This window comes from Neocloeon triangulifer, unplaced genomic scaffold (assembly GCF_031216515.1).
Source record: "Neocloeon triangulifer isolate White Clay Creek 2 clone unplaced genomic scaffold, ASM3121651v1 ptg000010l, whole genome shotgun sequence".
NCBI lineage: Eukaryota > Metazoa > Arthropoda > Insecta > Ephemeroptera > Baetidae > Neocloeon > Neocloeon triangulifer.
This window is the reverse complement of record NW_026775552.1, coordinates 1372772-1399851: the sequence shown is the minus strand read 5'-3', so window position 1 is coordinate 1399851 and position 27080 is coordinate 1372772. Positions and strand designations below refer to the sequence as shown.

Genomic DNA, 27080 nt, shown 5'->3' with positions numbered 1-27080 from the left:
TAGCGAAAGGGTAACAAAACGAGACGCGCGCGAACCACCTGCTGGGCTCGGGTTGCATAAATTTGACTGTTTCTCGTCTGATCCTCCCTTTTCGTCTCAGCACTTGCGACGCAGCCACCGTAACTTCGCCGTTTTCCATTTTGAAATTAAAAAGGTCTTTTCAGGCCACGTGCACATTCAATGTTGGCAGTTTATTCAATTTCTACAATTTTCATTTCAACTCTCATTATTGTAAAGAATCAACAAAATCAATTTTCGTTGACGGGCGCGGTTGACAATTTATTTCCAGAGAAATTGTGCAAAATTATCGCCTGGGTAGGTTCGTAGCCAATTTATAACTAGCACACTAAATATTCTACCGATTATCAAAACTAAAAATGGAAGGAATTTTGTTTCTGAGCATTTCTAGCTAGTTTTGGCGAACAGTGATTTTTACCCCCTCACCCCTAGATCCACCCTTGGGACTTGAAAAAAAATTCATGGTTTCTGGCGACCATCTACAAATCTCGGACAGGTCATTCTGAGCATTTCTAGCTAGTTTTTGTGAATAGTGATTTTTATCCCTTCACCCCTAGATCCACCCTCGGCGACTTGAAAAATAAATGGTTTTTTTATTTTTTCAAAATGTCCTTTAAAACCTACAATTTTGGAAATTTTTTCAAAATAATTTAGGGGTGTTGCGTCAGAGTCATGGTTGCCATGCTATGAAAATCTGAACCGGCTAACTTCAACTTTGGGCATGGGATGTGAAAACCGGAAGAATCGCACACATTTTTATGTTATGTGAACTGGAACAATTGAGAAATAATTTCAGGTGATCGTTGGGAGATGCCGAGCCAAATTTTCAAATAACCAAAGTTTTTGGTTATTTTATTAAACAGCATTTTTTCTCTTCTTCAAAACGCGAAACTGACAAAACGAAAAGCAGCGCGTTGAACTCGTTTGCACGTGGACACAAAATTAATTGCCTTTTTTTCAGGTCGGTGCAGCGAGGGAAACTTGATATCGCAACTTGCTTTTTAAAAAAACGACCGACCAACTCGTTTCCTCAAAAAGTCAAAACGCCAAACAAGATTTCTCTGTTACCGGAAATTGTTCTCAAAGTTCAGGCATTTTGGGCACGTATAGTTGGATAGAAAAATAAGATAATTGCCAGAATCTCAGGTTTTTATTAAAAATTCCATTTCATGCTGAGACCAATAATTTTACTTAAATGTATAGAATGATTAAATTTATTGAACTGAATTCTAAAGAATATCACAAATTATCAAAATAAAATGATTTCAATTTCAATTAAATTCATTTGAAACGGAGTGAATTCTTCTATTGTAATGATGAAAATAAATTCGTTTGAAGATATTGACACTCGAGGAGATGATCATGAACAAGTCCGACTTTTTCATTCCCAAAAATAAATTCATTTAATTTTCAATTCCCTTTCAAAATCTCAAGTCTATAAAATAATTATTTACTTATTATTTTAAAACTCAGATAAAATGAAACAAAGCTAGAAATCTCTGTAAAACCTAGCGATGTAATAATTAGGTGCGGAAGAGTGCTTAGACGGTTCTGCTAAATGTCGTCTTCATTTAAAATACAGAATATAAATCGAGTTGTTGATTAATTTGGAAAAGAGCGTTCGTTAAAAAAAAATAATTAATAAAAAATCTGCAAATTGAAAAACAGAGATGAACCGAGTATCCGTCTCAATGCAGATTGCATTTAAAATTTCACTGTTAAATTGTTAAATATTTCCTCCTGCGAGAGTTTCGAAACTTTCCAGCGTACGCTCGTTTGACGCAAAACGATAAAAAGCGCCTCTTTAATTTATCACTCGCTTGGAAGCAAAATTAATTGCTTGTGGCGTGCTCGTTTGCGGCAACCTGAAAGGGGAAAAACTCAAATAATTACCAATAATGAAGCATATATATCAGAATAAATGAAAAAAAAGCAGATTTCAGGTGGTTGGCTTGAATTCTGCAAATTTCGTTCAAACTGCATTTATTTTGCATTTTATTCGCTTATTTCAAGAATCCTAGACAACAATGAAGTTAAAAATTTATCGCAAATCGTGGCTAACATTGTTATATAGACTTAATTTGACCTCGCCACTATAAGGAGTTTGCAGAGATTCCTTGATTTTTGATTACCTTCGCTTTGAATCATGGTTTCTGAGCACAAAAATTTTCAGGTGCTCAAATTAATTTACTCTTGCTCCTGCTCACTCCTAAAAAGTGCTCCCTAATTTCTGCTCCTGCTCACCTTCAGAATGCTCACCTGCGTCTGCTCGCGAGCATGCTCACTACAGGAGTGCTCAATGGTGCTCGAGAGCAAAATTTTGCTCAATCTTGCTCGAGAGCAGCTCATGCTCAGAAACCCTGCTTTGAATGATTAATGAACAAGGGGATACATTTATTTTACAAAATCAAAACCTGAGTTTTCATTGCAATTAAGTTTCCTTGTCTCTTGTGAATATGACTCTGTACACAAAAGGAAGTAAAGCTAGGCAGTACATTTATTGAATTTTGTAAAGAATTTAACGCTTTTCTCAGATTAAAAAAAAAGAATGATTCAGATATTATTTAGCCATCGACGAAAAGGAGGGGTCAAAATTTATTTGCAATTAAACCCAGAGAAAACCTCATTTCAACGTGAATTCATTGTTATTTTTAATATTTTTGTCGCACACAAAGGCAACGGAATATAATCTAGGGCGCTCCAAATCAAGGCTCATCAATCATTTTTTTTAATTCCAATCGATTTTATTAAATTTCCACACCAATGCAAGAGAGAAAAGTGTTTTTTTTTTCTGGCCGGACGTGGCCGCATTAAGGTATAGCATCAGGCACGGTGTCCAGAATGAAAGTCCTGTAGTGTTGAACCGGGAAGAATTCTGTCACGCCATTGTAGAGGCCAGAGACGCTGCTGCAATCGACCCAGTTGACGAACGCCACCAGCACTCCGTTGATCAGCAAGGCAGGAACTATGTCGTAAACGGGATCGTTGTCGTACTGAAACATTTTCAAAAATTGTTCACAAACATAATTTCAATTCTCAATGCAAGGGTATACCGAACAATCGGTGGCGTCGTTGACGGCGCATGCGTTGGATCCGTCCGGGTTGAATTCAGACGAGCTATCGCCGGCGTCCGTGTACGCCTGTGGACAGTTTTCGTTGGCCAGCACATCCGTCGTGTGTCCGAACAGCGTCTGCAATCAAATATTTGAATAAAAAGTGTTACAAAAAGAAAGATGGCGGACGCACGCCGTTGGGGGTGTAGTAAACGACGGTGCCGGTGACGTTGGTGGTGAAATCGTGATAGAGAGATGGCGTCAGGGGTTGGAAGGGGCCTGGGAACTTGTAGCATATTTTCATTATCTGGATCCAATCGTCGTCATCGCTCCAATCTCTGACGTTTGTGACAGGGGCGGGCAAGCCGTAGATCGTGATTGTCTTTTTATCGGAATAGCTTCAAAAATTATTCGAATGAATACAAATTTCCATGTAAATCAAATCACGGTCATACTAAAGCGTGTCGGCGTTGGACATGATGTACTGCCGCGAGATGAACACTCCTGGCACCAGATTATGACTTTCGTCCTCCACCATAACCTGCAATTTCTCATCAACATTAGAAATATTTCAAACAATTAAAGATGTGTAGAAGGACTAAAAAATTTTGGTAACAAGAAATGAAATGAATGTTTGAAGTAAAGATTTAAAAATAAAAAATAGTTGTAATAACGTTCGATATTTTTGATTTGTGCAAATTGCTGAGTATTATCTTGCAAAAGTAGAATTTCACTTCTAATTACAAAATTGGTGGGAAAATTTACTTAAAATTTATGCAAAATATATTTACCAATCCGGGGTAATCTGCATTGTCGAGCACCGTTGTGGGTCCATTTGCGGCAGCAACTGCGTGCAATGTTTTTCCGTTTAATTTAAAATTGCTCTGATGGAGATAATAATTTACGCATCAAATATTTTGAAGCAACTCAACAATTCAATCAATTTTCAAAGCGACTGTTACTTATATTGTAAATCTTGAAAAACTTCGTCGTTGCAAAATTATTGAAAATTCCTTGCAAGGATAGCCTGACCTGTGCCGAACCCGACGCCTGCCAACACGAAGACTGCGAGTTTTCCAACCAGACTCATCATCTTTGAAAGTTGAAGTTGAAATGTGACCGGCCACGACTTTGGGTCCTTTTAAAGGTTCGACGGTGACACGCAAATTAAAAACTCAACAATATGAAGCACGCACGTCAAGTATTGATAAGCGTTTTCCCCTCCATAGTTAAAGGTTCGACCTCTGTTTCCGCTTTCCTCGGCAGACGTTATCTTTGGCCTTGTCCGGTGCGTCCAATATTTCAATTTATTTCCTTTTCCTTAGTTTCTTTTTAAAATTCAAATAATTTAAATTTATGAAATATTTGATTATTACAGCGCAGAATGAAACTTCTACAGATTAGCATGTGCAAGGTTTAGCTTTGGAATCGGAAGCAGTTTTGCAAAAACATAATATAAAAAGGGTTTGTGTGTTTTGTAAGATGCAACACAATAAAATAATAAATTGTTTAAAAGCTTTGCTGAATTGATTTAAGACGGAATTCCGAGGAGATGAGGGTTTAGCTGGACGATGAGCGCCAAGAAATGGAAATGCAGATTCAAAATTGAAAGAGTTTTCAAAGCAACAAAATAAAACGAAACCGATTTAGATAAATTGTTCGCATGAATTTGCTCAATTAGCATAATCAGAGCACATAATTTTTCACTTTCTGACTCATTATATTCGTTTCGGAAAACGGTTTTTAGCACCTCTACGAGTACTTCATTAATTTAAATAGTACAAAATTGTGCTTGATTGTTCGAGAGGCCACGTCAAATTGTCAAACATTTTCACGGTTTCTTGAATTTTCTTTTTTTTTTTTAATTTCCTACAAAACTGATTGCGTGCATGAAACGACGAGCAGTGCCTCGACTTCCTTTTCACAAGTTGAGACAAGATGAATTGCCCATTTCCTGTTGGTGCGACTCGAAAATCGAGGCACTTGTTATCGCAACTTAATTGCGAGTTGAATTCTTGCTTTTTGAAAAGCAAACGTGTAGAGAAACTGACAAAGCCTCATTTCCACAAAAATTTAAAGGAGTGCTGACCCCTCGCTTTGACTTTAATTCCTGATTCAATTAAGGGTCCTGATTAAAACCTGAAAAGGGCGGCCGAAAATTCGGCGTTTTCGTTGAGAAATCTCAAAATGAAATTGGGCTGATTGGACTTTTTTTGCGCTTGGTCGCCATCTTGGTCCAACAATCGAAAATGTGAAATTGTTGTTTGCAATTTGGATGGCCGTGACCTGAGCCACGTTAGGTCAAGAAAATACCATGAAAAATAATTGAAAATGAATAAAATTTTGTGAAATCAAAGCTAAAGTGTTGCTTAAAATGACCCTTTAATTAAAATTATTAAATTATTTAGCACACATGAGATATAAAAGGGTTTGCTAAAAGTGCTGCCATTTGAAAACTAATTTTTTTAGAAGCAAAAACTTAATGGGAAATTTGTAGCCAATAAAACGCTCATTCTTTTTGTAACAGTACAAAGTACTGCACAAATTTTTCTTATTTAAGAAAAAATGAAAAATAAAAAAAAAATTACATTTTAGGTTAAAGGGAATTTTTTAATATTTTTTTCGAAATAGCCAATCAATTCAGCATGTCTTTTTTAGTCAAGATCTAAATTTTCGCTAATAAATTCAAGACAGTTAAAAAGTAACATCAAAATATTCAATGACAACTCTCTCATCTTAAAACAGGGCACGACCCGTTTGAAATTTTTTGATGTTACTTTTTAACTGTCAAGAATTTATTAGCGAAAATTTAGATCTTGACTAAAAAGGACATGCTGAATTGATTGGCTATTTCGAAAAAAAATATTAAAAAATTCCCTTTAACCTAAAATGTAATTTTTTTGGATTTTTCATTTTTTCTTAAATAAGAAAAATTCGTGCAGTACTTTGTACTGTTACAAAAAGATTGAGCGTTTTATTAGCTACAAATTTCCCATTAAGTTTTTGCTTCTAAAAAAATTAGTTTTCAAATGGCAGCACTTTTAGCAAACCCTTTTATATCTCATGTGTGCTAAATAATTTAATAATTTTAATTAAAGGGTCATTTTAAGCAACACTTTAGCTTTGATTTCACAAAATTTTATTCATTTTCAATTATTTTTCATGGTATTTTCTTGACCTAACGTGGCTCAGGTCACGGCCATCCAAATTGCAAACAACAATTTCACATTTTCGATTGTTGGACCAAGATGGCGACCAAGCGCAAAAAAAGTCCAATCAGCCCAATTTCATTTTGAGATTTCTCAACGAAAACGCCGAATTTTCGGCCGCCCTTTTCAGGTTTTAATCAGGACCCTTAATTGAATCAGGAATTAAAGTCAAAGCGAGGGGTCAGCACTCCTTTAAATTATTTCGGAATTGCTGTAAAAGAAGATTGATTATTAATTTGTGGACAATTTTTTTTCTAAATTTTCAGAAACTCTTCCAAAAATTCTAAAGAAAAAAGAAATTCCCAAACATAAATGGGTTTTTTTATCTCGGAAGTTTTAGCAAAATTCGCAAAATTCTTGCTAGTGGTGGTGCCGTTTTGTCCAACAATTTCTCTTTTTTCTCAAATAAATGTTTTCAACAATTGTATGTAAACAATGTGATGTAAAAATTTGGACAAATAGTGATTATAATAAAAAAAAAAAAATTAATTTCATTGACGTCTGCTTTCTCGCAAAAAGATGTGTGTTTTCTACCTCCTTTTAAAGTGGCACAAGAAATTGGGTTTAAAATATTTCAAAATAATTTTTTATGTTTATAAATTTAGAGTTTTAAATAATAAGGAATCAGTTGAATAGGTGACAAATTTTGATACCTAATTTTTTTCTTCCAAAAATAGTAAACCATGAAAGACCTGCTTAAAAAAGCATTTCGTAAATTGAGCCGATTTGTACGTAACTTATATCTTGCTAATATCGTCATATAATTTATTGTTACATTTAATGCATTTTCTTTTGCCAGCTGCGAGTGTTCAAACTTTCCAGCGCACAAAATTGCCACAAAATAATAAGCACCTCTGCTTTCTTTATCACTTCTCGGGAACAATTAAAATTAATTGCTTTTGGTTGTGCTCGTTTGCTTGGTGACTTGAAAATGAAAAGCAGAACACGAAGAAGCAGTAGTTATTCATCATTAAATATATTTCTTCCATTCAAAGGGAAATGATTTCGTGCAAATTATGGACCAAATAAAAAACATGTTTGTAGAAAATGCTGAAAATAAAAATACGGTTAAAAAGCAGATTTCTTTCCGAATTTTTGCAAAATTTCTATTTTCACTAAAATGTACTTGAATTTTATTCGCCCATTTCTCTGATTTTCCCTGATTTTTAATTATAAGAAACGAAGAAAAAGGAAACCAATTTAAGTCTGTTTTATCATCGAAAATGTTGGACTCACCAGACAAGGCCAGAGTAAATCGTCTTCCGAGGAAAAAGGAAACAGAAGTCGACCTTAAATTGCAGGGGAAAATATTACGCTTATTAAAAAAGGACGTTGCTGTGTCGTATTGGTGTTTTTTTGAATTGCTACTTCGGTCGACCCTTTAAAAGGAGCACCAGGTCGTGGCAGGCCACATAGCAATTTGAACTTTCCAAGATGATGAGTCTGGTTGGAAAACTGGCAGTCCTTGTATTGGCAGGCGTCGGCTTCGGCACAGGTAAAAAGATTTTCATAGTATCTTTTTGACTTAAGAATTTTTCACAATTTCGCGATGTTTTACATCGAGCAACGTGTATAATATTCAAGCCTGACTTGAAATTAATTAAAAAAGTTGGTCTTTAAAATCGATTTCCTGACTCGCTTAAAATTAACATGCATAATTTTTTTGTCAAAACGATTGAAAATTATAATCGAACGAAAACATTGCACGCAGTTGCTGCCGTAAATGGACCCACGTTGATTCTCAACAAAGCAGATTACCCCGGATTGGTAAAAACCTCAAATTTTTTATTTTACAATCCATTCAAAAAAACAACATGCACAAAACCAAAAAAAATTCTAACGTAATTAACTTGAAATTATATTTTTGTGGATATCTTTTTCCAAAATTTGAAGCTGTTTCATTTTTTGTCACTTCAACTTTTGAATTTTGCTGTAATGAATTTCCTTGAATCATTTTCTAATATGACGCGTTGCGAAACTACGTGTAGGTGATGGTGTTGGATCAATACGACAGTTTGGTGCCAGGAGTGTTCGTCTCTCGTCAGTACATCATGACCAACGCCGATGAGCTCACGTATGAAAACATTGAAGTAACTCAAAAAATTTAATCCAAATTATTTTTACGTTGCAGCTCTAGTGCTAAAAAGTTGGTAACGATCCATGGCGTACCCACCCCTTTTCCGGCCGTCAGAGACTGGTCCGGTCCCAACGATTGGATCGAAGTTCTGAAAATATGCTACAAAAAGTTCGACGGCCCGTACCAAACTCTGACCCCGTCCGACTACCACGATTTCACCACCAACGTCACCGGCACCGTCGTCTACTACACCGGCAACGGCGTGCGTCCGCCATCTTTCTTTTTGTAACACTTTTTTGTTCAAACGTATTTGATTGCAGACGCTGTTCGGACACACGACGGACGTGCTGGCCGCGGAAAACTGTCCGCAGTTGTACACTGACCAGTTCGGAGACGCGAACATGTTCAACACAGACGGAACCAACGAATGCGCCGACAACAGCGCCACCGATTGTTCCGTACTCTTGCGTCCGCGATCAAAATTCGTTTTTGAGCGTTTTTTTAAACTTTCAGTACGACAACGATCCCGTTTACTCCATTGTTCCTGCCTTGCTGGTCAACGGAGTGCTGGTGGCGTTCGTCAACTGGATCGAATGCGACAGCGCCACTGGCCTCTACAATGGCCTCACAGAATTCTTCCCGGTGCAATACTGGAGGGATTTCGTTCTGTCCAAGGTGCCTGATGCTATCCCTTAATGCGGCCACGTCCGTCCAGGAAAATCCTTTTTCTGTCTTGCATTGGTGTGAAAATTAAATTAAAGTGATTGAAAATTAAAAAAAAAAAAAAAAATGATTGTTAACTGAAGTTGCATGCCGCACTTCTTTTTGTTAATGGCGAGATATACATATTAGCTGAACCAGTCGTCTAGCTTTTTCCATTGAAATATGGCTTTTTCTTCTTGATAAGTAAAAATATTAGTTTCCAAACTGACTGCGTGCGCGCTAAGGAAAAAGCCGACAAAAAATGCATATGTATTTTTCCTCCTGTGCATATTTTTTTTTATCTCGGTTCAATACGGCTTTTAGGCGTTTGAAAATTGTCGTTAATGTGGATGCGAATTTATTTCGTCAAGTTTGCTTGCTATAAAAACCTGAAAGAAATCCATATTGCTGTGGTTTCTTTTTCATGACCGCGGACTTTTTTTTTGTCAAAAATTTTATTTGAACACTTTTCTTTCTGTTGAAAGGTAAGTACATCCCCTCTTTTTCTTTGTGATAACAACATTAAAGCACTATTGTGCCCCGCTTTTTGACGGAAAGAGGACAGACACTATGTTTTGTCGTCAGCGCCGACGAGTTCAAAGTAGTGCTTTTTGTTTTGTACAGGAAAAAGAAACTGGTAATTAAAATACACAAAATAAAAAACAGCTTTTGATTATCAATTTGTTCAAAAATTTATCTATACGCCTAGTTCTGCAGCGAGAAGAAAAATCAAGAAAATCACAAAGAAAAAGAGGGGATCTACTTAATTTTCAACACAGAGAGAAAAGTATTTGAATAAAAATTTTGACAAAACAAAAGTCTTTGAGACTCCGCGGTCCCGAATTGAAAATTCAGCAGCAATGTAGATTTCACTTTTTACTGCAAGCAGGCTTGATGAAAAAAGTTCGCATCCAAATTAACGACAATTTTTTACTTCCTAAAAGCTGAATTGAACTGAGATAAAAAAATCTACTTGAGGAAAAAGACAGTAATTTTTCAGTCGGCCTTTTGCTTAGTGGTCAGTTTGGAAACTTATCTTTTTTAAATATCAACAGGAAAAGGCATATTTCGAACGAACATCTACTGAAATCTTTTCAAATTTTTGTTTACCCTCGCTTTATTGAGCAAAGGCAAACATTTATTTTAAAAGTGAAATTTTACAAAATCGGATCCGGAGTTTTCATTGCAAAAGTTTCGTTTTTCTTGCAAATATGACTCCGTGCACGAAAGGAAGAAATAAAGGTGGTGCATTAATTGAACTTTAAAAGAATTTATCGCCGTTTTCTGGTTCAGCTATTATTTCGCCATTGGGTGAAAATTTATATATCTCGTAACAAGGTGAATTCAAGTTGTTCTTCTTTTAGCACACACAGGCAAAAACGGAATTCTTCTTCAATGACTTTTTTGATACAATCAAGGGCGTCTCCAATTAATTAGGGCTCATCAGTTTAAAAATTCCAATCATTTTTATTTAATTTGCACACCAATTCAAGACAGAAAAAGGTTCTTCCTGGCCGGACGTGGCCGCATTAAGGGATAGCATCAGGCACCTTGGACAGAACGAAATCCCTCCAGTATTGCACCGGGAAGAATTCTGTGAGGCCATCGTAGAGGCCAGTGGCGCTGTCGCATTCGACCCAGTTGACGAACGCCACCAGCACTCCGTTGATCAGCAAGGCAGGAACAATGGAGTAAACGGGATCGTTGTCGTACTGAAAGTTTTCATTAAAACGCTCAAAAACGAATTGCATTTCATGACGCAAGAGTACCGAACAATCGGTGGCGCTGTTGTCGGCGCATTCGTTGGTTCCGTCTGGGTTGAAATCCGACGAGTCTCCGAACTGGTCAGTGTACAACTGCGGACAGTTTTCCGCGGCCAGCACGTCCGTCGTGTGTCCGAACAGCGTCTGCAATGAAATACGTTTGAACAAAAAAGTGTTACAAAAAGAAAGATGGCGGACGCACGCCGTTGCCGGTGTAGTAGACGACGGTGCCGGTGACGTTGGTGGTGAAATCGTGGTAGTCGGACGGGGTCAGAGTTTGGTACGGGCCGTCGAACTTTTTGTAGCATATTTTCAGAACTTCGATTCAATCGTTGGGACCGGACTAGTCTCTGACGGCCGGAAAAGGGGTGGGTACGCCATGGATCGTTACCAACTTTTTAGCACTAGAGCTGCAACGTAAAAATAATTTGGATTAAATTTTTTGAGTTACTTCAATGTTTTCATACGTGAGCTCATCGGCGTTGGTCATGATGTACTGACAAGAGACGAACACTCCTGGCACCAAACTGTCGTATTGATCCAACACCATCACCTACACATAGTTTCGCAACTCATCATATTAAATTTGAAAACGTTTCAAGGAAATTCATAGACATTTGCACGTTTACAACGTTAGAAATTTTTGGTTTGTGCTGGTAAAATTACTCTTATACTTGTAAATGCGCACAGAAAACTAATCGTCTCATTCGCTCAAAAGAAATGTTCTTGATCATTTTCATTGTTACGTGTTTGAACACGAAATTTTGAGGTTTTTACCAAACCAGGGTAATCTGCATTGTCGAGCACCGTTGTGGGTCCATTTGCGGCAGCAACTGCGAGCCAAGTTTACGTTCAATCATAATTCTCAATCACGACAGCAAGAATTATTTGTTATTTTTAAGCGAGTCCAGAATCCCATTTAATTTCAACAATTATTAAAATAAAATTCAGTCCAAGACAAGCTTGAATATCACAGAATTTGTGAAAAATTCGGAAAGATTCAGAATTCGGAAAGATTGAAATCGTAAATCATTTTACCTGTGCCGATGCAAACCAACAGAACTGCGAGTTTTCCAACCAGACTCATCATCTTGGAAAGTTCAAATGTGACCTGAGCCACGACTAGGCCCTCCTTTTAAAGGCACGACGGCGACACGCAACTTGAAAAACCACAAATACGAAACACGCACGTCCCTCTCATTGATAAGCGTTTACCCTGCGCAATTAGACGCTCGACTTTTGAGGTGGCATTTCATTAAAAAAAAAATTATAATTATCTCTGTCTTTGTGCACGTCCGGTGCGTCTAACTTGACAGTTTTGTTTCTCGTTACAAATCAAGTAATTTAAGAAAATCTCATTGTCACACTCTTATCAAATCTATACACAATGGAAGCCAATTTTTGCAATAATTGTAAATTATAACATTCATTGTAATTCTTAAATTGAGCTATTAACATGCACATTAAAATGTAATTTGAAGGAAATGCTAAATTTGCTTATTCCTGCCAACACCTGAAATCTGCTTTTTTTCCACGCTTTTGTCTATGCCTCATTATTTTTATTTATTCGAGCTTTCTCTTTTCATGTTGCCGCAAACGAGCACTCCCCAAGCAATTAATTTTTCCTTCAAGCAAGTGATAATTTAAAGTGGGACTTGTTATCGTTTTGCGTCAAGTGTTTGCGCTGAAAAGTTTCAAAACTTGACAGAGTGAAAATAATTTCAACTTGCAAGCAATATATGGACGAAAAATTAGTAATTAGTAAATTACAAAATCAATTAATTTGCCAAATCAGGATGATCTCGGCTTGATCGTGTGGTAGGGTTGCCTAAAAATGAAAAAAATAAATAAATAAAAAAAAACATTCGACTTGATTTCAACCAATTATTTGTAACTTAAAATGTTTCAATGATATGAAATTTTGCGAATATTGTATTGTAAATTACAGAGACTAAAAGGAAATAAAAATTTTATTGCGTTTAACAAAAAAAAAACTACTGGAAAATGACATTCAGGATCCTCTAATTCAATAAAATAAATAGTTATTACTCTAAAAATTTACATTAATTTTATTATTTGCGATTGCATTAAATTAATTCTAATTATGAGAATTTTAAATCCTCAAACACAAAATATCACGCCGTGAAAGGTCATTTTTTTCATAACTAGAGTTTGTTCTGGATAAGTATTTATTATAATTTAACAATGATGATTGCATTTTTGTTGCATTTTTAATTTACTTTATTTGAAAACTGGCTGCGTGGACAAAACGAAAAGCGACGCCTTGACTAGCTTTCCACGAGTGGAGACAAAAATTAATTGCCTTTTTCCGCTCGCTGCGAAGGAAAGCGGGGCATTTGTTATCACAACAACTTGCAAGTTTAATTGTTGCTTTTGAACGTGGAAAAAAGCGAAAAAAGCGACCGAGGCCAACTGTTATTTTGTTTTTTTAGTTCAAATTTTATCGTGTTTTGGTAAATTGTGACGAGAAAAGCAGTTTCCTCGCACACCGACCTGAAGAAAGCAATCAAGTTCCAGGCACTGCAAACAAAAACATCTTGAAGTTTTCATTTGAATTTTGATATGCAGATTTTTGCTTCTTTCAAAATCGAAATTTAACAGAAAAAAATTATTCGTGTCAAAAGCATGCGCGAGAAATAAAATAGAAAAAGTGATTAACGTTTTCTATTTGATTTGAAAAGAAAATTTTCACGTCGTTTCAAAGTCTGGCTCGACAAAAAGCGTTCGAAATATTTAAAAATTATTTTTCCATCTATGTAAATTTAGAGTTTCAAATAATAAAGAAGTGGCAACTTCTTGAAGTTTTCGCGGATTCTTCTATTTTTTTCCTACCAAAAATCCAAACACTCAATCAAGCAAATTATATAACCTGCACTTTGGTTACACAATCATTGCAAAGTCTCGAAACTCTCTGTGAAAAAATTTACTCAAAATCAAGTTAACATTTTAATTTGAGCTTTTCAATTTTCAACAATTACTAAATATTATTTGAAAAATTATATTTATCCATAAAAAAAAGTTCACTCGTGCAGTTTTATTTTTTTTTTAGCTTTCCATTTGATTTGCATTTTCAAAATCATTAAAAAAAACTTGATACGATTTGAAACCAGTTTAAAGAATAACACCAAAATTTCTGCCAATAATTTTGCAGATAATTTAATATGATTTTTATGTTTTTGCTGAAAAATATGGAGAAAAAAGTTGTTAAAATTTCAAGGCGAAAGTGTTGGGCTTGCCGGACGTGCGCAAGAGATAATAATTTTTGATAAATGGCCAGCGAAGTGTTATTTTTGATATCCAACAACGGTGACATTAATGTGATTTACGGGCATGCGTGTTTCCCATTGGTGGGTTTTGCATGTCCCTGTATTAAGAGGACGACATGTTCGGGTTGAAATAAATTTATTTAATGATATTCTTCATATTTCAAAAGTGTGGCTTGGCTTTGGAATTAACGATTCACAAATTGATTTTGAGAGAAAATGCTCGGAAATTTCAAAGAAAAGACAACAAATCTACTTTCCTCCACAAACAAACAAACAATGAGCTTTGTTTGACCTAACTTTGATTAACTTCTTCTCAACATGCAAATATAAACTTTGCTTTTTACAATTAATTGAAAAAGCTCCAGGACAATTGCAAAGTCCAACAAAGCAAATGAAAATTCGAGCTGACGGGTTTTTAGCTGCGACATCTCGCTATAAAATCGATCGATTCTCTCTCATGAAAAATGCATGCTTCTTATAATTAGGCCGTTGTTTTCTCGCCCCGCGTCTGTTTACAATATTTATGTTGCCCTCGAAACAATATACATTTTGAAAAAAAAAATTCCCCTCTTTCTTTCGTGTAGAAATGAGACATGGAAAATGTTGTGGCGCGAATGCAAATTTTTTTCATCAGGGAAGGAATTTTTCAATAAAGCCGCGGGAGTTTCTAGTGCTGCGAAAATCCACCACTTCCTCTCGCAATAGGAGGGATGAAAAAGAGCTTAACAGGCTACGAAATTCTGATTAAATGTACAAAAAATTAAATGAAATTTTTTCATAATATCGGATTAAAAAATAACAATTATGAAAAAACAATCCCCTTATTTAACTGAACTTGATCAGCTCTGCTGAAATCAAATTGCGAAAATAATGAAAAATAAATCCTGTATTGACAAATCTAATTGTTGCTTTCTTAAATTTTAACTTTAATTTGCTTCAATCAATGAAATTGTGAAATTATTAGCAACAATTATTATCTGTTTGTTCTCTCCAAAAGTTCTTTTAGAAGAACCTTTTTCACACGAACATTGTCACACCTTTCATTCCTTTGTCTCGTCCTTTTATGACGAGGGACAGAATAATTGCCTTGCACTTGAGTGACAATGCTGGCTGCAATTTGAAACTCCCCGCCGCGCGCGTTCCTCCGCGTTATTGCCTCTCTTTTCGCACCCGAGCCCGAAAAAATAACGTGCGTGTCGCGCGCAGAGACACATTTTTTTCTCTCTGCCTGCGATTTTTTGTTTACTCACTTTAGAAATTTATGTTCTGCTGTAAAAATACGAGAGACGAAATTGAATTCTTTGTTTCGCAAAAACCTCGGAATTAGGAAGACAAGGGGATTTTGCGATTGCTGCTGAAGAGCGATTCGGAAATTGGCAATCGACACAAACCAGGGGTGAGTCGCATTGTTGGCCCTCCCTCGCGGACAAATCGTCCTTTCGCCCGATAAAGAGGTCTATTTTTGGCCTCTCGCGATGTCACAAGTGCTAGGGTGACGTCAAGAGCAGCTAAAAAGCACCACTTTTACTAAAGAAAATTAACAGAAAAATCAAAGATTTCAATGGCGGTGTTTTCATAATTTTTAGTGAAAATAGTTTTTAAATTTACTAGATTATTAAACAGGTTTGTCGATGTCAAACTATTTGAAAAGGGGTTTGTTTAAAAAGAAAAACAAAAGAGAAGTAGAAGATTCAGGAAAGGAACTTTTTTTTGTGATTCATTTGGATAGACTATGATCCTGCCAAGCTCCATCTACTTAAGTAGATAATTTGAAAAATACCATAATAAAAAAATACTTTAAGAATTTTCTTTTACATAATCCCAAAAATATCATTTCGACAATTGAAGCAAATTAAGTCATTCAGATTGATTCGTATTATGTGTGAGATAAAAATGGATTATTGGTTATAAATTTTAGAAAATAATTTTGCAACTATTGTTTGAACTTAATTTCATATTCTGCTTTTATAATTCAAAACCGTTTTAATTGTTTGAATTTTTTAATAAATCACTTAAAGATATTTTTGCTACGTAAGAAACAATTTGCCTGGCTTTTATTGATAAAAGAGATGAGGTGTGTTTTGTAACAGCAGCCACAGGTGTGGATTGAATTATCGAAAGTTCCGATTACGGTGCGCGGCGAAAAGATTTTGCCTCTCAATTTGGATTTGCGCGGATTTCCCGCTGCCTCAATGCGACCCCATTTCGATAATCCGCCCAGCTTCTGCAACAAATTTATTCCTTTCTGTGTGTTTGCGGAGACTTTGCGCAAAGCAGGAAAGTCGCTCTATTCTAATTAACTTAAAACTCTGATAAGTTTTCTTCTTTTCATTCTGAAGCTGAGAATTAAATAATTAAATCCACGCGACCTCAGGCGCGCTTTTCCAATTTCCATGATCCCAATTCGCACGCGCCGAATCAGCTCTCATGTTTCCACATGTGCAGAGACGATGTTTCGTGTAAATGCTGTTGTCCGAACGCGCTGAGTTGACTGAATGCATTCGGTCCAAGAGCGCTTTGGTCCGAATGCATTCGGTCTAACGCCGCTTGGCCCGAATGCATTTGGTCTGGACCAAACGCAATCCACAATGAAATCTCCTACTCTCAGCGCGTTCGGTCTAACAACTTGGTCTAAAAGCAATTTTTTTTAAGAGCTGCCAACTTTTGCGCTATTTTTAGTGATAAAACCGTGAAACATTATCGCAGTGGATTTAGAACATAACCAGATTATGAACTTTATCAGGTATTAATTTTTTTTAAATAATTTTCAATTTTTTATTATTATTATTTTTGTTTTAATTTTTTTAGTAAAATGTGATTTCCTGGTACAGGCACCCATGACAAAAGCTTCAGCAGGAATGAATTTCAGCCAGCTGAGAGTAGTTCTTTGTTGTCGATAGCACAAGTTGGGGTGGTTTTAAAAGTGTTAATTTAGGGAAATTTGCGCCCTCAATTTATATTTTTTACTATCACAATAGGAATTTTTCTAACTTTTTTACACTGGTTTTGTCTCAGTATCTCGCGTCTCGGAATGTAATTCCACGTAAAAGGCGTTTAGTCAAAAGTTACTAATTTAACAAATAATATGTTTAAACGTAATAAACAAGACCAATAAATTAATTTAATTAATTAATTGGTTGCTGTATAGGCCAACGAAAATTAAAAAATAAACTTGCCGTCTCATAAAAATTGAATTTTTTCATCATTTTCTTCTGCGCACCTCTTATTTCGTTCTGAACCCTGAACCTGCTCGAACGTAGTCTCCGCGGTTTTATCACAAAAAATAGCGCAAAAGTTGGCAGCTCTTAAAAAAATTGCTTTTGGACCAAGTTGTTAGACCGAACGCGCTGAGAGTAGGAGATTTCATTGTGGATTGCGTTTGGTCCAGACCAAATGCATTCGGACCAAAGCGCTCTTGGACCGAATGCATTCAGTCAACTCAGCGCGTTCGGACAACAACATAAATATGGCAGTGCAAGTCACGTGGCAGAATATAAAAATTTTCAATATGTGACCCGAACATTTTAACTTTTTGATCAGAAACGCGACTTTTTAATGTTTACAAACACCAGTGTATGGCTCGATTCAACGAATTTCATTGAGCAAAATACGCACCAAACCTCTCAAGAGCAGCACTTTGAACGGGTTATATGCAACCTGCTGAACACAACGCCAAAGCTGGTTGCATAAAACAGATTATTTCAGGCTATTAATTTTACTGCCTCACAGAATCAATAAAAATGAGGCATTCAAAAGAGGAAACTTTGTATTTACAACATAATTTTGTATTTCTATTAAATTTTTTTAACCTTCTGCGAAACGGTTGGTACGCATGATTTGCCGAAAAAAGTCCCCCCACCACTCTCCTACCGATTGCTTTTTTGGAAAACTTATTTGACCGTAAAAATTTTACGATTTTGGTTTCGGTGGCAAAAGGACAGAGATTAGCGTCTTTGTTTGCAGGATAACTGCGGAAGGAAAAATGGGGCCCTTAATTAGGGCCACACAAAGCAAAGACTAATCAGCTTTACGGGTCGAGGCAAAACAACTTTTGTTGACACAGATGAAGTGCGGTGAACAGACAAGCCTTTTCGCCTTTTTTTCGTGCGGTAGAAAAGTGGATACCAAAATTAAGGAAAGATACAATTACGTAAGTAATTTTGGTAATTTCAAGACTCAGTATTTTAAATTCTAATTAAAAATCGGTGCTGCGTTGCTACCAGCAATCCATCGTGTTGGAGAGTAATAAAGAAATAATGACACATTCGCAATAAAAGAGCCGCTGGTATTAAATGCAATTTGCAGTGTAACAAAGCAAGCAGATAACTTTTATCTGTTGGCAAGACAAATCTTATTTTTTTTTTATTGAGAAATTGCGCTGGTGAAAATACTAACACATCAATTCATATTAAGACTTATTTATTATCACGGTTGAAAAGGATGGTTTTCTGCTGTTCAAAATGATTACTTTATTTATTTTAATCCTACTATTTTCATATACATTCTAATCAACAAAAGATCGTATTTATTGCAGAGTTATGTTTTATGCTATTGTAAAAGATCAAATTTTGCTGCGAACGTTATTAAAATTTAGGTCTCAATGTAATTTAAAAAAAAAAAAAAATGGCAACTGTATACAATGTTTCGCGTTATTCCTATAAATTTATATCAGGGGTGTTCGTCACAATCCATTCCATGTAATTGGTGACGTCTGTGAAGAGGACGTAGGCCCGTGGGTCGCACGTGATGATTTCGTATCCATCGCGGATGACACTCCTTGGAAGACCAGAACTGACGAGGCCGCGCAAAAAGTGTCGTTCGGTGACCCCGTCGTAAAAGGTCAATCCTCCCCCATTGTCTCCATCGCACGCAATCGTTTCTGCAAATTAATAATTAATTTTTATTTGTTTGAATGACAAAAAAAAACTCACCGAATTGAGGAATTCCGGCGCAAAAGTTTTCCGTTGGTCGCATGTTTGTAGAAAAAAACTTCTTCTTGTTCTCAAAGCAGTCTTGGTACGAAGCGACTTTGAGATCGGCCGCCTGTAGAACGTCTGGCTGCTCATGGTCCGAAGTGTAGCCCCAGCCGACCACCTGGAAAGCAAGATGCTATGAAATTGAACGCATCGATCAAGCAAAAAGATGCGCAAGCAAAGTGTTAGTCTAGAATTTTTAGGTTTTTCAGGCGGCAATTTCACATCAATCGTTTAAAAATAAAAATATTGGAGATTGTTAAATCAAATCAAAGCTGATGAATTTCATATAGAAAACTGCAGATCAAAAAATGACATGGGTCGATAATTTTTTCTATGATAACCACTTGCCCATAGGTCACCCTCATGAGGTTAAAAAAAATTCCCAAAATTTTTTTCGAATTTTTAAAAATTAAATTCGAAAACTTAAAAATCGAGTTTTTTATTTTTTTTTGTTGGTGTCATGAACTTCACAATTTACTCTTCTAGACTACTTTTGCGACGCCCGACAACTTTTCAATAGTGACCAAACGTGTAGAAACTCGTTCAAGGTCACTTTCAGCAAAATTTTGACTTGAAGTCAAATTTCTGAAATGAAAATCCCCTTCGAATTTTTTGGTGGTATAGGAAAAAATGTAGCCCATCTAATTTAGAATCGATATGGTGAAATTCAAAAGTGCGTTATTTTTTGTTTTTATTTAAATCAAACTTGTATAATGAAAACGTTGCTTCGCTTATCTAGATCATGCTGTCATTGGCATCAAAAATCAATATCTTGTTTTTATTTCCTTATAGAATTTAAATAGAAAATATTTCAAATTTGATATTTACCATATCGATTCAGGATTAGACGGGCTACATTTTTTCCTATACCTCCAAGAAAATCGAACAGGGTGTTCATTTTCAAAATTTAATTCAAAGTCACAATTTGCCAAATCTGACCTTGGACTTTGACCTACGCTTTTGGTCACTATTAAAAAGTTGTCGGGCATGTATAAATAGAGCTAGAGGATTTTTTTCAGATTTTTGTATTGGAGAGGAACACGCTGACTGCAAATTGTTTAAATGTTGCTTACAAAAGCTGCTGCAGTTGACGAAGGCACCATGGCGAAAAACGACGTTTTCATATACTCAAGTTTGAATTAAATATATAAAAACGATAAATAATGCACTTTTGGACTTCACCATACCGATTCTAAATTAGATGGACTACATTTTTTTCCTATACCACCTAAAAAATCGAAGGGGATTTTCATTTCGAAAATTCGACTTAAAGTCAAATTTTAGCTGAAAGTGACCTTGAACGTGTTCCTAAACGTTTGGTCACTATTGAAAAGTTGTCGGGCATAGCAAAATTAGTTTAGTAAGGTCATTTTGAAGTTCATGTCACCAACAGAAAAATTAAAAACTCGATTTTTGAGTTTTTCGAAATTAATTTTTATAAATTCGAAAAAAATTTTGGGAATTTTTTGAACCTCGTGAGGGTGACCTATGGGCAAGTGGTTATCATAGAAAAAATTATCGACCCATGTCATTTTTCGATCTGCAGTTTTCATGTGTCCCTATATGAAAATTCATCAGCTGTACAAAATTCGTCTCTGAAACTTGATAAAAATGTATTTTTACATATTTGCTAAATTTGCTTGGGAATTTCTTTTACTACATGAGTTGCTCTAACGAATTGAGTTTTGAATTTTATAATTTTATTTTGAGATCACTGTACTGTCCCCGTTCTGTTGGTGATCTTGTCCAACTCGTATTCGTCGTTCCACAGACAAACAGGGCGCACGTAATCCGTGATTTGCACCTCGTCAACCAATATTATCAAAGCAATGTTATTCTGGAAGTCCCTTCGAGTATGATTGTAGCCAGGGTGCACTATTAAACTTGCAACCTGCATCAAATTTGCAGACTAATCTCAATGCTGAGTACTTTGTAAAATTAATGTTCAATTATTTCTCAGAAATAATTTATCATGTCTGCACAAATTTCAAACGGTCAAGAATTTCTATTCAGCAGGGGTCTAAATTTTTTCCAAAAATTAGGAGTCTATATTAATTCTCCCTAAGCAGTAACACAAACCCTCATGATTTGTCTAGACGGTTCGCTTTTCTTTGTTCTATTGTGCATGCCGAGCTTTACTTCCAGATGAAGTGCTGACATTAATTTGTCGTCATAATCATCATCAAAGAGGCAGACAGCAGCTGTGAATTAATAAAATTTGCGAAGTATTAACTAAATTGTGAAAATTAACAAAAACCTGTCACGAGAGCCTTTTGTGAAATCAAAGTTGCCCCGCAATATTCAGGAATGCTATGTAGTTCAGTGTTCTTCGTCAAACCAGCATGCCAAGGGTGCTTTCCCTCGAGGGCGTCGACACCGTTGGTGACGAACCCTCTCGCTCGAACCTTTGCGTCGTCCCTTTTGCTGCGAACTCGACGCGACAATTGGCCGCAGTTTTCAAAACTTTGACGAACACCAAAGTCTACGAATTTTTATACCACATTTCTCAATATTTTAGATTAAAAGATTTCTAATTACCAATTTTGGATTTTGGTTCAGGTATTTCTGGCACCATCGCCAGATCATTGGTTGAATCAACAATCTGCCACATCAAAGGAAGCAAATCAAACCATTGCAATGTGGACGCGGTTTTTAAATGGCCGTTGATTCCTCTCAGGTAGAAGCGGCCGTCTCGGAAATTCAGCAGAAAACTGCGAAAGTTACCTAAATGGAATTGCAAATAAATTTGGTTCATTGAGGACTTAGCTGGTTATTTATGTATAAATAATACAGTTTGAAATTTCATAAATGTTAATTAAAATCTATCAATGCTCAACTGTTCTGTAATATTTATGAAATATGAATTTCAGGACTGTTTATTTTATATGTTCTGTCTTTTTTGATGTAATTTTTCTCGCTTGCAATCAATGTAATTTATAATATTGACTGTATATGGATGATGTTATTGGGCAGAAAATGCCCGGTGATACATTAATAAACACAATTTGCAACTAATTTTACAGTTCATAATATTATTATATTATAAAATTGTCCTCATTTTTTAAAATTTTAAACATTGTCGTGATGCGATACCAAAAAATGTAATTAAAATATAAGAAATCAAGTGCCATAACTTCATGGTGGCCTCAGAACTACTCCACGCTTGCTTCTTGACCAAAGGCTAAGAAGCACGTGAGGCCGCTTTATTTTGTATTCAAGACTAATTATTGAAAATTGGAAGTTTGGATAAAGATCTTAGACAAGTTGCGTCTTGTTCATGAGTTGCTTCTTGTCAACATCATATAAGATGGGATTCATGGGATAGAATGAAATTGTATGAAATGCACTTACCAATTGATCCTTTCCTTAATGTCTGAATGGTTTTTTTCCCATAAATATCGCTCTCCCACTTGGCCAATCTTTCATCATATCCATACCCGTGACAAAAATATTGTTGCAAAGTCAGCTATGAGGTGACGTAAATATTCAAAAACATTAATGTTTTAATAGAGAAAACACCAGGTTTTCACAAATATATATTACATGGATTTTTACTTTTACTATTAATAAGATGTCGAGCAATTCTGTTATTATCCACAGTGGGTCCCCCCAAATTTGATGCTGGCATCCTGAAAATTTCGTGGCTTAATCCTCATAATTTGAAGGCAAACTCCATAAATTTTTATCAAAAAAGTTTCACGGGACATTTTGAAAAAATCAAAAACCTTAATTATCTCGGCTTCCAGTGATCGTATAATGAAAATCCAGACATGGTCGGATTCGTCTCATCAATATCTAAAAAAAAATTTTACATTGCTATTATCGTGATTTTGAGAATCATCTGTATAGTTCCTATTTTACATTTGTCATACACATACACACCTTCACTCATTAATTTGCCATCTATTCTCTTATTGTGCCAATAGAATCTCACAGGAAGCCGAACAAGGTGAACGAACGCCAGGCAGGCAAAGGGTTCAGGACTGGTCAAAGGGTGCAGATCCCCACGACGTTTGACCTTGCCAAAGTAATGTTCTTTCTTATTGCCAATGTCACGTCGCGAGGATCTGCCCCCTGGCCCTCTCAATGGGCAAATCATTTCACAAGATTTGATTTTTTTTTAGTATTATTTTGTACCTACCGAATGCATATTGCTCATATAGAAAAGTTCAGCGGTATCGTTTTGGTTATCTCGATTCCACAGACAAATCGGTTTTAAGCTCTCCGAAAATTCTATTCTTTGTATTACGTTCCAAATCAGTAGCGTTCGAGAGTAATGACTTTCGTCCACCAAGTTTACTTTTTTTACATCTGACAATTCCTGAAAATCATTTAATTCGTAGCCCACAGTCATTTCAAATGCTGCTTGTTAAAACAAGTCAAGCTAGGTTTTTCCATTTTTACCACTTGGAGGAAATTTCTGCCAAGAAAACAGTTTTGTTCGCCTTCAACACAATCACCACCAAAAATCTGAACGTCGAATCCGTTTTGGAAGGCACGCAGATGGTGGAAACAAATATCTGCGATACAAAACTTGATTAGATTGAAAGTAATTTGAAGTAAAAATATTGAAAACATCGAACGTCAATGAATTCAAATATAAAATGATTGTACCGTCTGACAGGATTGACCTAGGTGACAAAAGCAAACCAGTGCACGTTTGGTGCTCGAAGTTTTTGATCCTGATAGCAACGCGCCAAGGAGGAATTGTGTCATTTCCATTTGGCTGCCACAGTCCGCACCCTTCAAAGCTCAAGTTTTCCTCATCAGTATCGTACACTACAAATGAAGCACATTTTCAATAATTGACTTATTTGTTATATTTTATACATATATTGTTTAAAATGTACATACAAGGAAGAAAAGATTTTGAAAATGACACCACCACAAGTATAGCTTTCAAAAGAGCTCTCCTATCGATTTTTATAAAATTTTATATTATCAATCAAGCTTTACGTACTCATTAATTATAATCACCAATCGGTAGGCCAATGATAATTAGTGATTTATTTAATTATTCCTGAACAAGCAAAGGATGTCTTTAATTTTTCAAGTGACTGAACAAGTGAAGATCTAAAAATCACTTCATTTGTAGTGTAATTCAATACATTTTTCTCTTATTTAAATTGTGAAATTTGCTAACGATATACAAATATTGCAAATATTGCATATAATATAAAACATATTTTATTTTTTCTAATTACAAATACAAATAGTGTCAGCATGTTGGTAATTCATAAGAAAAACAGATTTAAAAACTTTCATCCAATGAATTACAGATTTTTTAATAAATTGTTATGTTCATTACTGAATAGGTTATAAAATTGGAGAAATGAAGGAAGTAATTGAGTTTATAAACATAAGCTCACCTGGAGTTTGAAATACTGGTTTACTAACATAATCCGAGCAGCTGCTAATTGAAACCTCCTGGAAAGAAGAAAAAGCATAGAATCCAATTCTAAAACAACTCACTAGAATCAAATCGACTTATGAGTACAAATATTTGCTTTTAATATTCTACTAAAACGAATTTTTTACTTCTGCCCATGGAGTCGTTTAATTTCACACCCTCCGTTGTGCAGTCGTTTAATTAAAATTAAATTGTTCCCTTGTGAGCAGCTGAAATCTATAGCACTTTTATTAAAATTATAACCTCAAAATCGAGTGATAGATTTGGCTCGGAAGTTAAATCAAATAAGCATTTTGAAGCAAAGTAGTAACCAAACATGTATATTGATGAAAGGATTGGGAACAATTTTATTAAAAAAAAAAAAAAAAATTGTGTGCCGATGACACAAAATGTCAGTACTGTATTTTAAACTCACGTCATGTAAATTGTGCTCAGCCTTGGCAGGAAGAAATATCTTGCAGCTGAGGAAGAGGATCAAATGCATTGGAGCACTTTTTTCGAAGATCATCTTGCAATTGGCTCTGTAAATTATTATACGTATTTCTATCGTTATTATCAAGAAAATAAAACAATCAAGAAATGGTCATATGATTTCTTCTCACTTAGATAGATATCAGCTCTTCGCAAAAAAATAATAATATATTTTATTACATTTTATTCAATAATATTTTTGTTGTTGAGATTAAATTGTATATTAATCAAGAATGGAACGAAAAATGGTTCTCCAGGGAGTCCTTCTTCAAGGGCGGCTTGAAGGGTTCTAGAGGTGACTTTTGTATTTGAATTGTAATGAATCAATGAGTCTAGCTCTCCTGTAACTCTCGAGCGCAGGGGTTGAATTTTTCTGCTGTTTTTTAAACTGCTACTTTTGATCATAGAGCTTCAGCGACAAGCTGAAACCACGGCCGTGATATTATACCTTATTATCAGGGAAATCAAAATAACTTTATTTAGAGCAAAAATGAAGACACGTTTTGCTCAACATTGACTGAGAGTTTTTTTAAGAAATAATTTTTTTGAAGCAAAAGGTAAAGCTGTAAAAAAATTTCATCTATACTTACAATTATTGTTACTTGAAAAAGTTACTGAAATATACGTTTTTAATAAAATGTTAGAAAATTTTTATAAAAGTTTTTTCAAGTTTCCTCATTGAAGTATTTATATTGTCACGGTGTGACATAGCGGATGAGCTTGAGTCAGGTATTAGCGCACTGTCAGCAGTACAGCGTACTGGCGGACACGGGCCTTGCAGCCAGGGCAGTCGTACACCGACCGTGCACAGAGTCGTACACGGGCTATGCACTAGAGCAGCCATGCACCAGTAGAGTTGCACCTCACTGAGCAGTTGGACGAGGCCGTCCGACGAGACGCCGTCACCATGGCCGTCATCCAGTGAACCCACATGGACAGTCACCTGCGAGTCACCCACACGAGCATTCCGACCATAATCATTGTACCGTCCGGCGCTACACAATAAATCCATCCATAGTGTTATCCAGAACTCACGTACTACCATTTCTACCCTTTACACCCTGTTACGAGGTCCTCTACTACTAGCACGGTGTCACTCACAACTACACAGAGGGCCTCGTGACAACATTATTTATTACAATTAATAACTTTAAAAAAATTTATTTATTATTTCAATGTATCTAAGTGATACTATGTATTATATAATACTAAGGACATTAATTCCAGCTAAGCTTCAAACCGTAACAGCTGGTACTGAGGTGTCATAACAAAACTGCAATTTTTTCCTTGCATGATTGTAATTTAAAAGATACATGCAGAAAATTGTTTTAAATTTTGAAATACACCCTAGAAAATTTTGTCATGACAGAAATTAGTTTAAAATAATTCTCTGAAGTAGCTCGGCGTGGTTTCATAAAAGTAATACAAACTTTTGAAAGACTAGGAACTGCTTAAACAATTGCAATTTGTTATGTTATCAAAAGTAATCTAGTTATAATATATTATAAAAACCCAACGAGACGTTGATCACCAGCGGTTTGAAACTATTTTCATTAAATTTAATTCAGAAACTTACCGCTTTTGCCAAAAATGTCTACCTAAGATAATTTTATTGCATTGATTTTGTTTTTAAAATGTTTCTCAGAATTAAATTATGTGTCTTATTGTTAGATAATTTGATTTAAAAATATGTGTTGTAAATTTAAAAGTAATCCTGGAAGTAATTTGAAAATTTTAAAAATTATATTTGTAAATTCCCCCGGAGCAATAAAAAAGCTAGAAGAATATTTTGGTGGATCTCAACAATAGTCAGTATTATAGTATATATGGCAAACAATTTTATTACATTACATTTTTTTTAAAGATTCACATATAATGAGATTGGATCTTATTGCTAGATAATTTGATTGAGAAATATGTGTTGTAAATTTAAAAGTAATCCAATAAAATTTCCACAGTTTTCCTTTCCTACAACCTCCTGCCAAGAAAACTCCACTGTGGTCATGTGGTGAGAAAATTACCAGGCGCAGAGGTGAGATGGTGATTTTCTCGCCCCTCCCGCATAGGCCAAATGCATGCGCGCCGTTGGCCAGGGAGAAAATCACCTGCCTGCG

The 27080-nt window shown here is 35.5% G+C and overlaps 2 protein-coding genes and 1 long non-coding RNA gene across 5 annotated transcripts in view; 2 read left to right on the top strand and 1 right to left on the bottom strand.

The window, feature by feature from the left end:
- The window catches only part of LOC132195802 (uncharacterized), a 77861-nt gene that overhangs the window by 29044 nt on the left and 21737 nt on the right, over nt 1–27080 (top strand). The gene's annotated exons all lie outside the window — the stretch shown is intronic.
- LOC132195788 (uncharacterized) lies at nt 2829–4222 on the bottom strand. The gene is made up of 6 exons (XM_059617997.1): nt 4104–4222; nt 3863–3918; nt 3527–3612; nt 3265–3469; nt 3072–3209; nt 2829–3011 (listed from the first exon to the last, which is right to left on the bottom strand). Exons 1-6 carry the CDS (start codon nt 4162–4164, stop codon nt 2829–2831), a joined length of 729 nt encoding a protein of 242 aa, XP_059473980.1. The 5' UTR covers nt 4165–4222.
- On the top strand, nt 8013–9053 carry LOC132195787 (uncharacterized). The gene is made up of 5 exons (XM_059617996.1): nt 8013–8047; nt 8269–8354; nt 8412–8619; nt 8678–8815; nt 8871–9053. The coding sequence occupies exons 2-5, from the start codon at nt 8272–8274 to the stop codon at nt 9051–9053; spliced, it is 612 nt and encodes a 203-aa protein (XP_059473979.1). The 5' UTR covers nt 8013–8047; nt 8269–8271.